A 13749-nucleotide genomic window follows, 5' to 3' on the forward strand; every position below is an offset into this window, starting at 1 on the left:
TGTAATTCTGAAGTACTCCTGCTGTAACCACAATTTACTTTTTTGCTTTGGATGTTTTCTAATTATTTGGGCCTTTTGTGTGAAAGTTGAGTTTTATTTTGTTATTAAAACATATGGTATATTCTTCTTATCCAGCAAAGTTGGAATTTAATAGTCACCTAAGGACAGTGACTAGGACATTTTCCTATAAATTCCCCAAACTGTTCTATTTCCTTTGTAAATAGATTATTGGTAGATAATTTTTGACTTGCTTGCTCTTTTTCTCGTAGGTTAAGGAGATCTAAAATGCACCATTAAAAGAAAAAAAAAAAAAAGTATGTGTGTTGGGGGGGTGTAATTAATGTAGCATAAGTAGAAAATGAAAACCCGGGTTGTAGTACAAAAGAAACTTTGAAATGATTCAAATGGCAAAACAGCCCTTATTGCCTTTAATGAAAAGATACTTTTCACTGGGAGTCCAGAGAACATTTAATTCTACTACTTGTCCATTGCTAACTGTTTTTGGAGACTTCAGGTATTGAGGGGTGTTGTTTTGATTTGTTTTTCCTGAGAGCCTTTTGAAGGAACATCTTGGATTACGTTTTTGGAAGTGGCTAATGATTAGCAGTGCCATTGCATTTGTGATTTATCTGGGCTGCCTGCTCATGAATTTTTTGCATTTTGCTTTTTTCTCCTCAGAGTTATGGGTGGGTTTTTTTTTTTTTTTAAACCATGCACAAACATATCGATGCACTCTTTCTCATGCAGCTCTCAAAAAATCTAGCCTGTTTCTTAATACCTACACAACTGTTCTTCTGCATCATGTGTTTTGGGGAACTTCAGTATTTTCAAACAAGTGATCTAGATTTTGGATCTTGGATCTTTTTACACTAATACTCAGATTTAAACGGCTCTTTTCAAACAATCTTTCAATATAAAGCTCTTCATTGTCAGCATAAAGATGATTACAATTAATAAGGTCTTGGTCAGCAGGGCCTAATTGTGGAAAAACGAGTGATGTTTCCTGATCCCCAACTCCATTCATTTTGGGATCTGTGTAGAGTCCCACTTTGAGGTGCTTTACCTATATGTGAAGTTGGTGCATGAAGATTCAGAAGAACAGAATAAGCATGTTTGCTTTGATGGGTTTTAGTGGTATGAGTCACCTATGGCATTCGTTTAAAACAAACAAAAAAAAAAGGCAGCTATTTACTGATACAAATTTTTCAGATGGAAACCTTGCGTATATGTTTATAGTGAAGAGAAAAATATTTCATATTAGTCTAAAATTTTATGGCTTGTAAACCGCTAACAGAATTGGCTATAAATTCAAGCCATGTCCAGCAAGATGTAGGAGTGAAAATCTAATACACTTTCTGCTTTAAGCCGTAGTAAACTAGTGACAAGTAAAGCCAGATAATGCCCATGTGTTTTGAAAGATCTATGTAAGATTGTCATATCAAAATGTACTTGGGAATTTCATTAAAACTTTTAACAAAAAACAAACAAACAAAAAAACCCAAGCCCTGTGTTGTATTTCCTATGCTTGGCAATGACTGTTAGAAGGGAGGTTGATAATGATTGGGTTTGCCTTGTTACAGCAATCACCCGCTGCACCCCTCTGCATCTTTGCCTCAAGGTCTGTTGTTAACAGATGGGTTTAGCAATTACTGCGTATCTTCTTGCTGCTGACTGATGTGGCTACAAAATCTTCAAATTTCCCAGGAAAAAAAAGACACTAAGATTGAAATAAAGTTGAACACTTGTATTGAGAAAGTGTTACAAGAATGGAGGTGTTATTGAAACCAAGAAAAAAAATACTCCTTTATCCAGTAAATAAAAAAAAAAAAACTATACCTGTGGGAAATACAAACATTAAGATGAGAAAAAGTGGAGTTAGAACATCCTTCCATAGTCCAGTTTCCATTGTTACAATGTGCAAGTTATCAGAGATAACAGGGCGGAGAAGGATCTCAATGAACTAGTCCACTGCAGTCCTCCGCTGAAACCAGGCTGGGCAGATTTCCAAGTTGTTAGAAGTCTACAGGGATAAAAATAACGTGTAATGTCTCTCTCACTTGTTCCTAGTCTGTTCCATTGCCTAGGTATTACTAGCATTAAATAGATCTTCCTAATGCATCCCTTTTTGCAGTTGGACTGGCCTTTGTCCTCTCCTAGTGAGTGCAGACGATAGTTTGTTCCTTTTCTCTGTCTTGAAACATGTTTCATGTGTGAAGATATATTTCCCTTCAATCTTATCTAGTCTGAGCAATTCCAATTATGGTAATTGACGTAACTGGTCATGCAAGATTTCATTAAACTGACTTTTCACTGTACTCTTTTTTTCTCCCCTTGTTCTTTGGTCTTCCAGTGCACTGATGCTTTCTTAGTATGTTTTGAACTCTAGGCGCTATGTAGATAGCAGATAACCCCTTTGTAACATTCCTTTTGAATTTAATTTTCCAGAGTAAGACTCCCCCTGCTCCCCTTGTGAAGATCAGGACAGAGTAACAGAGGTGCTAAGACAGAACTGCTAAGCTGAACTTGCATATTTAAGGCAATCTTAATTTCTAACTCCTAAGTTTTGGTATAGGTATAGTTTACAAACAAATACTCAAATGAAAGACAAAAGTTATAAAAGTTAAAGATAGTCTCCTTTCAAGGATTTAAAGATATTAAAGGTGAATTTGTCAGGAAAACTGGTAATTCTACTGTTGGATGCCTTTTCTAAGGGCTATCTGTGACTTGAATGTGGGATAAGTTTTAAATGAGCTATTATTGATAGAGTTTGATAGCTTAGCTTCAGCTCCTAATGAGTTTAACAGCCCTTTCTCAAACATAAAATCTAAAAAAAATAAAGCAATAATGTTGTATTTGATGTCCTCCACTGGTCCTTAAGAGACTAGGAGGTTATCAGTCAAACTGCCAGCTTGGGGACCTCTGCTGCTGGTACTGGTTATGCCAAGCAGTCCACACAAATTGTCATACTAGACCAATTGTACATGTGGGTCCAAGGACCTTGCTTTTTATACTGGTCACTGAAAAGTAGCTTATTAATTGTTACCGTTGGATTTGATCAGCCCAGGTGGAGCTCTGACATCTCTGTAAACCTTGCTCTAAAGAAGCAAGAAAAGTGCAAAACATGGGTTTTATAACCATGGTATTTCTTTCCACAGCTCTAATCTTCCAGCACTTGCACAGAAGAGTTGGTGAGAGTTTCGGTTCAAGCCTTCTGACTTTTGGGATTAAACAACTTGTGGTAATTAGCAAGACAAGACAGCTCAGTCACTGTTATAGTTTTTTATTATTATTATATTCAGGCTGCTCCTTCAGTATTTCTGTAGTGCAACATCTTGCAGAGAAGATGAAATTCCTGTTCTGAAGCATTCAGGTGGCAAGCTTAGGCAATTGATATACATACAGATAGGAGGTTTACTGAGTAAGCCCATACAAAGAGCTTTGGAAAAAAAAAAATAGGGGAGGATGGGGGAATATGTTCTGAACGTAACTTAATTGTGTGTTGGGGTGTGTGTTTGTGTCTTTATTTCTCAGAAAAATTAGAGGAAGTGGGGAAACAGCTTGCAGCTTGTAATATTATGACAAGAGATTCCTTCCCTCCCCTCCCCTCCTCCCCAGTTTCACAATTAAAGGAACTATAACTCAAAAGCCTATCTCTGTACTAAGTTAACTCTGCTGTGTAACTATGGTCTAGACTTAACCTGAGGGGTCCACAGCTTCATTCATATGCCCTCAGCCTTAAGAGTCTGTTCCTGTACAGTGCTCACTGCAGAAATGTAATGGACAGTAGCTTTTATCTTAGTATAATGAGGTAAGTTCCAGGTATAGCAACATGTAAGTCAATCTAGATAAGTAAAGGTGCTCTTAAAACATCTAACTCAAAATATTTTCTGATTGCAGAGGGTTAACCATGCAGTCTATAGGTAAAGCAAATTGAGAGCTGCACAGAACTGGGTGACTTCTATTAAGGCACATGTAGCTAATCAGAGAACAAGGAGAGAAATCAGGAAAAGTCTGTCCTACCCCACACTCAGCTGATTCATTCTGCACCTTCTACAATGTGTAATACATGTTCAGAAGGACGGAGTACTTTGAATGCAGCCAGTAAGTAAAGTGCTAAACATGACTGCACTGTCTTACCCTATGCAAGACTTGATTGCTTTCATAAGTTTGTATTGGGGCAAGCTCTTAATGGCATGTTTTGCTAATGCTATCATGGGTTTTCTAGTCCTGCTGTCCATAATGATGCTGCTGCCCTTCTTTAGATCTGCTTTAAAAGGATTTAGGTAGCCAGAGGAAAACAATGGTCTATATCTTTGTGTAAACTGCTTCCTCTAATAAACTGTGAGTAAGTGATGGCTGCCTTTGCTTTCTACTTGCAAGAACAGCCAACTTTTTGATGGGCTATCTTGCAGCAGACCTACTGTTACTATGGGACACTTGAGACTGAGATTCCCTCTATTACTAATTCACCAAAGACTACTGATTCTGTAACTGGAAGATGTTGAGACAGTTCTAGAATGAGGATGACTTGTCTTCCCCTGCCATGTCTAACTTGCACCCCACCCCCAGCAACTCCAGCTAATATTTAAGGTATGCTAAAGCCAGATGCTGAGTACAGATCTTTAAAGCATTCCAGCACCTAGGTATGCCACGTTCTCCCCTCGCTGCTGAAGAGGGGATGGGAAAGCTTATACATAATGGAAGCCTACACCATTACCAGACAGTGTTGTAGCCTTTTGCCATCTAAGCGCTGTTGTGCCAGAAGTAAGGGTAGTTGTAAGTACTTGTAACAAACCACTACTTCGAGAGATAACTTTCCCGGGGGACTAATTACTATGCAACTCCAACCTCTTTGAACACCTATCACAGAAAAGGCATGGTTTGGGTGACTCGAGAATAATTGGGAATAAACTTCTTGTATAAAAGGAGGAAAAAAAGGCAGAGAGGTCAGATGAAGCTTAATTCAGGCTTTAATCCAGTTATGGATTTTAATGCTGGGGAAAATTTAGAACTGGAAGAGCTTGGTCGGACAGGAAATTCATTGAGAGAATATCACAGTAAGTTGCTGAATATTTTTATTATCAAACTGAGAACAACTGAACAGACAGACCACAGTACTTAAATGTGTATTAAGTGTGTAAAAATCTCTCTATTTCATGAGGAAAACATAAGTAAAGATACAAGTATAACAATGTACAGACACAGCCAGAGAATTAAAATACAGAGTCCATGACATCCACAAGAAAAAAAATCAAAGTTCTATTTAGTTATAACTGTAGCCCTTGCCCAAAAATCCCAGCACTAAACAGTTAAAGGATCAGAGCTGTTAAAAGTGTACGTTCTTTCAGTTTACAGTAGAGAGCTGTCCCTGTAGGCAGGAAACATCAAAATGAGGCTTGCTGGCTCAGGTGGAGCATCATCGGAACGTAATGATACAGCTTTTAACACTAGCTTGGTTTAGGATAACAATATTTGTGCAGTATGAAGAACAAGCCTCTCCACAACAGAAATGAAGCTGCCACAAATACTGAGCTGACCCAACAACTATCCCCCAGTTTGTCCCACTGTAAGGAACTTCAGGAATCAGGGCTACGTCTAGGAACACATTCACTTTAGAAACATGTTTGCATACAAAGGCCACACAATGAATGCAGCAGACTATAAAAGATTAGTAGACAAAGTCACAAAAATCAAGAGTAGTTAAACCCTTTTTTTGTCAGAGTGCTTTGCAAGTTGGCTCTCAAGATTTCGCTTATAAAAGGACTAGACTATATCTTTGTGAACTCCACACCCAAACTGGCCCAAATAGTGCAGACCTGCTTACAGCTTCAGGGCTTCAACCAATCCTCTCAGAAAGTCTGGAGTCCCCTGGGCCCCATTATTGTGTGCCTGCGTTCTGCAGTGTCAGCAGTTACTGTCTCAGTTGTGTTCCAAGTCAAAATAACAAAGTGTGTTAACACAGAGCAGACGTGGGTTTAATTACTTTTTATCAACTGTGCCATGTTTCCTCTTGAATGAGACTAGTTTCACGCTAAAAGGTGACCCAGGACTAAACATACGTTCAAGTTGGATCTTCAGAAATCAGGACCAGGAAGCGAAACAAGTCAAACCAGTACTGAAACCACAGCCAAATCTGTCTGTATCTCTGTATCAGAATAGAATGGTGTAGTGAGATTTAATATACTAGCTACAAGGAAAAAGACTTAGGAATGGAACCAGTGCATCACACCACTGCTGATGAATGAAGAAAAAGAAGATAAATGAGGATGCTTTTATCATCTTTCTCAGTTGGTTTTAAAACTCCATGATAATCATAGAAAGCATTTAGATCAGATTGCCAGGAAGCAGACACAGCAACAGTTGAACAAAAACATTTATAGAGCTTCTTGAGTTTTACCATTTATTATTCAAACCTGTCTGACTTTGGTTGTCTTGTGTAACAGCTTTGAATGGAGTACACTGATGTTTTTCCCCTTACGTACTTCCACTGCTCCAAGCAAAGAACAGCCATTCCTCAGTATATTGAGGGTTTTATCAGTTCAGTGGTATAGGGTATATATCCCAAACACCAGTAACTAAAAGGTGCCGTTCCTTTAGGAGTACAGTGTAATGAAATACTGGATGAACTTTTGCAACAGACTGACCATATCCTTTATTTTTCTGGAATGGAAGAATGTGAAGTATACACTAATGAGAGACTGACACACTGTTTCTGCTTAATTTATATCAGTTTTGGTCTTGCCGTTACACACGCACTAATCATTTTGTGCTGCATCCTGACCAAGGAGAAGAGTAATGTCTAAATCAGTACCCTGATTTAGGTTTTAAGAAGGTGCACACTGATTAAAAGGGTCAGTCTAGTTCTGGCCTAGATTCTAGTTCCAGTTCCTCTAGCCTATCCAACAGCAACACATACTTGGGGAAAGAGGAAAATTTTTCTCCTCTGAATGCAATGTACCATCTAAAAACCTTTAACTCTGTGCAAGGAGATGCATAATTCTTATAACCATTCAGATAGAAAATACAGTATATCTTTATTGCGTTTACTTTTCCTTCAGTATAAAAATGAACATCACCCTACATCAAATGTACACCCACATGAAATTGCACATCCATTTTAGACCTGTAAAGCAAAAATATTTTATGCTCACAGACACTTGTTTGAGCCATTTTCCCAGAGTTTGTACTGAGGTCATTTCACATAAGCCATGAAGAGAATTTTCACTAGGATGTACAAGCATCTATTCCTGACCACCAACAAGGCACATACATATGATTAATAGGTAGTTAAGAATTGCTAACCTATATAAGCAGCAAGGGTAACAGAGCCAAAATACACATAACCTGAGTTACCACTTAGCCAATAGCCTATTTTGCCAGAAAATACAAAGGAGGGTCTTGGAATTATGAAAATAGAGGAAACCTCTTCTATGTGTATAAATATATTGGATTTGTTCAAAGCAGTTGCTCAAAATGAATTTTCTTTTGTATTTAAAGCATACTATCTATTCTCGTAGTTCACTTCTGACTGAAATTAAGAACATCCCATATAAGAAGAGAGATTTGTGATAGGTAGTACTTCAGCAGCTCCATAAAACTGCATATACAATCATTATCAGTCAGGTTTTCAGAATTCTATTTTGTTTAAAAATGAATTTAGAAAAATATCAATGATTTGAGTAGACCGCAGAACATTCACAAGCTGTACAAAGGCAAAGAGGTCAGGCAGAGAATCTTCACGCAGCAGCACCACCGTCATACCAAAACTGCCGTTAACGTTTTAAAGGAGAGTTCAAAGGAACTTAATGTTTTAACACATTTTGAGTTCTGAAAATTAGTAGAAAAATAATTACAGACTAGCTATATTTTAATTTTTTTCATATAAATATTCTTTAAAGTTTTATCAGCTGCACAGCGTAAGTTCTGTTGCACCATTTCTCCCTCCATGCCGCTAGGTTTAAAACACAGTCTTGAGGGAGGATTTCAGAAATGAATGCTTCTTTCCTATCTTTCCCTGCTCCTGTATCCCGCTACAAGGTGAATCTGCTTCCAGTCCCAAACTCGCTTCCTTTGGTTTTTTTCCCCCCTAAGGAAATCACAGTTCTTTTCGTTGTGTTCTTAAGCACTGATGCGCAGCTAGCAGTCGGCATGCTGCTGAAGATTCCCAAGTGCCAGTGACCATCAAGTTCATTCAGAAGCCTTTCAACTTAACCAAAAGATCGAGCTTTATGAAGAAACCAGCGACACGAACCACGTTACCACAAGTCACAATGGCAAGTCAGGAACTCAGCACGTACCCCAAATCCAGAGGCAAATATTACAAGCAAAATGGCTTTTACTAACTCGAGTTCTTTAATGAATTAGTTCTCCATGCCCAGAACCGCACAGGAGTTGAAGGGCAGCCCAGCACCAGGTACATTAAAGCCCAGCCCCGACAGAGCACTCTCGAGGAAGAGGTGCCCGAGGTCGGTCGCACCGTGGGGACGGCGTTCCCCGTCGCCAGCCCGCTCCGCGGAACCGGGTCCGAGCTGCCCGCCGCCCGCCTGCCCGCCCTGCAGCGCTCCCACTCGCTCCGCGGTCACCGAGGCTACTTACAGGAGGCGCGGGAGAAAGCGACACCCCCCAGCCTGCTGCCTCCGGCCCGGCGGCAGCGGAGCCTCAGACGGTGGTGCCAAAGGGCGTCCCGCCCAGGCCCCGCTCCCCCGGGGCCCTCTCGCCGGGGGGAGGCCCCGGTTCGGTGGCGCTGAGCCGCTCGCCCTCAGCCATGCACGCCAGCAGCCCGTCCAGGGCCGGCCGGCTCCGGCAGATCCTGGCCAGCAGCTCGCTCCCGTGCCGCAGCCGGGCGATGAGGGCATCCTTCTCCCGGGCGGCGGCCAGCAGCCGCTGAACGGTCTCCTCAGACGAGAGTAACCTCTCCCGCAGGGCGGCAATTTCTCTTGGGAAGAAACGGGAGAACAACAAGCTCGGACGGGAGCTGGGCCGCACGGCGAGCCGGAGGACGCAACCGGCCGCCCCGCTCCCGCCCCGTCTCCCGCCGTACCGGTCCTTGGCGGCCTCCAGAGCCGCCACCGCGGCGCGCAGCTCGCCGTCCTTGCGGATGAGGCTCTCGGCCTGCCCGCGCACCGTGCTTTCGGCAGCGCCCAGCCGCCGCTCCAGCTCCGCCACGCGCGCGTGCAGCGCCGCCAGGTGCGCGTTGGCCTCACGGATCTGCAGGGCCGGCGGCGCCGACATGGCGCCCGGGGCGGGGCGGGGCGGGGCCGCGCCGCGCCGCGCCGCCGCGCGCCGCCGCCGTGCTCTCGCGAGAGCGCTCCCTGTGTCCTTCCTGCGCCATGGAGAGCTACTGGGATGGCCCCGAGGGCGAGGAGTGCCCTCGCCGCACTTGGTTCACCACCCGCCTCGGCGCTGCCGCGGGTGAGGACCCGGGGGGTGTGAGGGAACGGCGGCGTCCGCTCACGGGGCCCCAGTCCCGCTCTCTGTCCTGGCGTTCCTCGTCCGGCCTGGCGGCTGTGTCCTGGCGCCCCCCCCCCCGCTAACCTTCCCCGCTTCGCTACGGCCTCAGCTTCCTTTGCCTCCCCTTTAGCGCTGCCTGTGAGAGAAGCGGCGGCATTGACGGTGTAGCCGCACCTTGACACCCGAGGCGAATACTACTTCTTCCCCTTTCATTTTTTTACCTCCTCGTGCTTAGAAAGAAGCAGTAGACGTGGAAGCTGACTGTAATTTTGTAAGTAGATTAGTGCTGCCCTGCCGGCTGCCAGGGGTCTGGAGAGGCAGTGGGTGGTTTGTGCTGGCGGTCCTGCGCTCACTGTGGGTTTCCTGAAATACTTTAACTTGCTGCTCACGAAAAGTGTTTCTTTGTTGTAGGTTTGGTTGGGTCAGCCTATCGCATTATTTTGCTTCAGCCCAACTCAGCACTTACTGCTTTACAGATGGCAGCCACAGACAGTATTACGATGGGTAAGGGGACTGGGATTCTTTCAGCCGTTGGGTGTCCGTCTTGAGTAAGCGTTAATGTTGCTGAATGAATGGGATGCTTTTAAATTTATTGGTCCACCGTGATCTGCCAGAGCAAGGATAGCTTCAAGTAAGACCTTTTAGTTCTGAGTTTAGTTTTACAATTGACTTTGTGTTTGTTATCAATTTACTTCTAGCCTGTACTTCCAAGGCATATAGTTATTTTAAGGGTGGAAGTCTAGAACCAAAATGGTAACATGACTTGAAACCTGCAAGTGCAGTGCAATAGAGTTGATATTTCCTCTTGCTGCATTCTCTTCTGCTGCTTATTTATATATCAAATCGTTGTTTACATGTGGATAATATTTTCTGCTGGCTAATGTAATACTGCTGATTACATGGGTGATGGCAGAATAAGCTTCTGGATTAAATGCTTGGGACAAAAGAACAGCCATCTCAGGTTAGGCTGAAGATACATCTGGGTCAGTCTCCTACCCCCGTGTTGAATGCTTCAGGAGCAATATAAGGTTACATATCATTTTCTTTATTTAAAGCTGATAACACATTTCTTTCAATCTAGAGTAGAAAGTACATATTTTCATTTTTTGTGTATTTGTTTACAACAGAAATACAAAATAAGCAGTTCTTGGATAAAGCTAACAGAAGCAAACACGTCTTAGCTTTCTGCTTCAGGTAGTTTAGGCATCGCGCTTTAGGAAATCACAGTTTCCATTTCTAGAGCGTGAATGCAATGCTTTTGATTGTGAAAGGAATTTTTTTTTCCCCGTTGTGCACAGGGAACTGAGGGAGCTATTCCAGCCGGAGGTGTATATCCATTAGGTATATCCCTCTTCTGTGCAAGTGCACTTTCTTCTCACTAAACTCGTCTTGGTTTTTCATTTGATGCCTTATGTCAGCTCTGTCTCTCCCCCTCCACTAGTGCTCTGAACAAGGAACTGATTCATAAGCAGTCCAGATCTGCATTTTTGAGTAGTTCAACTCTAAAACAGGAGCTGGAATCTCATGTATTGTTTCGAGCCATAAAAGGTCATTATAATGGAGCAGATAATGTAACTGGTTATTATTTTGATATTCCTAAGTCAACATACTGAATACTCTCACCAGTTTCCACTCCTGATAAAGAGGTTATTCTGCGCGCTGTTAAGGAGGCCAGATCTCATGGGCTGAAGCCATATGTTGAAAAACAGGAGGACAAAAAAAAAACAAAACTGCAGAGTAATTTGAGTCCTTGGTCCAAAACAGTGAAAGCAAGGAAGTTGAAGTGCAGTGCTTGGTCTGTAAGTTTTTTTCTTTAGTGTTCTTTTTAGTTGATTTTAGGATCAGCATGATTATATTGTCTGATGAAAAGCTGCATAGCTTTGCAACATGGATTTAATAGTTGATTCATCATTCTACAGGCTGGGATTTTTATTCTAAACATTTTTAAGTCAGTGCATTGTTCCCAAGAGAGATGAATTCAAATCTGGAGATGGCACCCAGTAGCCAACTTCACATTTCTGACCAAGAAGCTATATTCCAAACAAAAAAAAGTATTCTGTGTGTTTGCTTAACAGCTATCTGCCAAAGTTTGCAGTGACACAGATGTAGAGTCTGAGGGGATGGGACATGTAATTCTGTTGACAAGACAATGCCACTTTGCAGTTGCTTAATGATTTATTTGCAAAATCAGTCAGTTTTCTATTAGTCAGAATAATTGCAAGCCCCAGGCAAGTGGGGAGCAAATTGTGGCAACAAACTCCCTTAAGGAATGCGGAGCCATCTGAGTTTCTCTGCCAGATTCCTTGTGAGGTTGGATTCAGAGGGACTGATGAGTGCGTTTCAGCAGAGAACTCCTGTGGTGCGTTCCCACAGCTCTGCTATCTCCTACGTCCTGGGAGAATGTGCTGCAGAGAAACCTGCTCCTTTTCTCCACTTATCCCCTGACATTTTGGGGACTGCTCACATTGCCTGATCTGGAAGGGCTGTTACTAAGTTTGAGCTAATAAGCCAGCTGGGCAGGGTGGCCTTTGTCTGTAGGCATTCAAACACATTTTCCTTGTGTCCTGGGACTCATAGCAGGGTTTGTGCAGAATCAGCAAAAGGCCCAAGGAACCTACTTGTGCAGGATCTACACTGCACAAAGGTGGCTGCACTACTTCTGGACCTAGAGGAGGTACCAGAAACAATCTAATAATACTTGCACAATGCTTAGTCTAATCATAGGGGCTAGGATATGATGCCCATAGGTACTTGAAAGCAGATCTAAATGCTTCAGTTTCCTTTGTCTGCTCTCTCAGAGGAACTACTGTACAGCACCATGCTTCTTAAGTATTTTCTTCATATGTAATTCTCAGTTCCTTGAAGGATTTTGTCTTTTTACCTTTTTTTTTGTTTTTTTTTTACAGCTACGCTAGGAGCAGTGTTTGGCTTGACTACCTGCCTCAGTGCTCAAATCCGAGAGGAACCAGAGGATCCTTTGAATTATTTCATAGGAGGCTGTGCAACAGGAGCTGTCTTAGGTGCAAGAGGTAAATCTGGATAAATATAGGAGTGAAAATATTCCTACTCTCAAAGTATTCTTAACACCTTTAAATGCTGCAAAGTTACCTGCTGATTAAATCTTCATATGCAGGGGATTTAGCTCTTCGACTGTTTGGATACTTTAGGTTATATTCACTGAATATCGTTATCATGTACTCAAAAATTCATGTGCCATAGTGCTAATATTATATAATAAAATATGTAGTACAGCCATATAAAAGTGCCTGTAATGGGCAATGAAAGGAGCCATGTCCGAGTTTAAAACCTTTCTACCAGAAAAATAAAACAGTCTTGATGTCAGGCCTGTTTGGTAAAGATTCATCATATTATGTGAATCTTCTTTCATGCTAATTTCATAGGTGCTCCACTGTACTAATACAGGTCTGCTAAAATAAATACTGCTAGAGTAGGAGACCAGAGATAGCATCAAGATGATGTACAGAATAAAAAGAGAGGTGACCCAGCACTGCCAGTTGTAATTACCACTTATAACTTGAAATAATAGTAGGAATCCTTGTTTTCTTGGCAACAAACGTGATTTATTTTGCAAGGGAAAGATAGTCTAACATCTGCCTTGTGAATTCATCATGCGCTCTGAGGGACAAGCTATATCCTTCTGCTTTGTACGTTGCTCATATGACGTCATCAAGCTAGATTAGGTCCTGCAGGTATTTAGACAGCTCTTCTCTCTGGGCTTTTTCAGGATCAGATGTTAAAGGTTAGAGGGTTTTTTAAGTTTAAATTGTAGCAAAATAGAATTTATCTTTACTTTTCCTAATTGCTGAGCTGATGGGAGTTTGAAGCGGTGATGGTTATTTTAGTCACTGAAATAAGCAATTTAAGATTGCTTATGTAAGGAGGTGGGGTGGTGGAGTATAGAACTTTCATGTTTCAAACTGTAGACTAAAACCATGAGTAAATGTAAGTAAAAGAAATATACTTTTTACATTTCTGTCAGCAGCCAACATTACTCATAGTCAAGTGACCAAATTCCAGAGTCTGTCAAGATGTACTGTATAGTACTATTGCCCTAATAGATCTTTTTTGGTTTGTTTTTTCCAGCTCACAGTTACATGACCGGAACCACTGCATGTTTGGGTTTTGGACTTACAGCTGCTTTAATGAAAATAGGTAAAAAGGAGGGCTGGAGGCTGACAGGACCTCCCAAGCTGTAAATGTAGCCTTTCTTCCCTCCGAGTTATCTTTTAAATGTTCTGTGTGATAAGACATTGTGTAATAAAGATACTATCAAATCAA

General features: G+C 42.0%; 2 protein-coding genes across 2 annotated transcripts; one reads left to right on the forward strand and one right to left on the reverse strand.

Moving 5' to 3' along the window:
- Positions 1-5058: 5058 nt before the first annotated feature.
- Positions 5059-9246, reverse strand: VMAC (vimentin type intermediate filament associated coiled-coil protein). Its single transcript, XM_068920422.1, has 2 exons — positions 9041-9246; positions 5059-8935 (listed from the first exon to the last, which is right to left on the reverse strand). The coding sequence occupies exons 1-2, from the start codon at positions 9229-9231 to the stop codon at positions 8659-8661; spliced, it is 468 nt and encodes a 155-aa protein (XP_068776523.1). The 5' UTR covers positions 9232-9246; the 3' UTR covers positions 5059-8658.
- A 5-nt stretch (positions 9247-9251) lies between these two features.
- NDUFA11 (NADH:ubiquinone oxidoreductase subunit A11) lies at positions 9252-13749 on the forward strand. Its single transcript, XM_068920423.1, has 4 exons — positions 9252-9411; positions 9862-9954; positions 12357-12479; positions 13555-13749. The coding sequence occupies exons 1-4, from the start codon at positions 9330-9332 to the stop codon at positions 13665-13667; spliced, it is 411 nt and encodes a 136-aa protein (XP_068776524.1). The 5' UTR covers positions 9252-9329; the 3' UTR covers positions 13668-13749.

The sequence above is a fragment of the Struthio camelus genome, chromosome 26 (assembly GCF_040807025.1).
Source record: "Struthio camelus isolate bStrCam1 chromosome 26, bStrCam1.hap1, whole genome shotgun sequence".
In the NCBI taxonomy this organism is placed as follows: domain Eukaryota; kingdom Metazoa; phylum Chordata; class Aves; order Struthioniformes; family Struthionidae; genus Struthio; species Struthio camelus.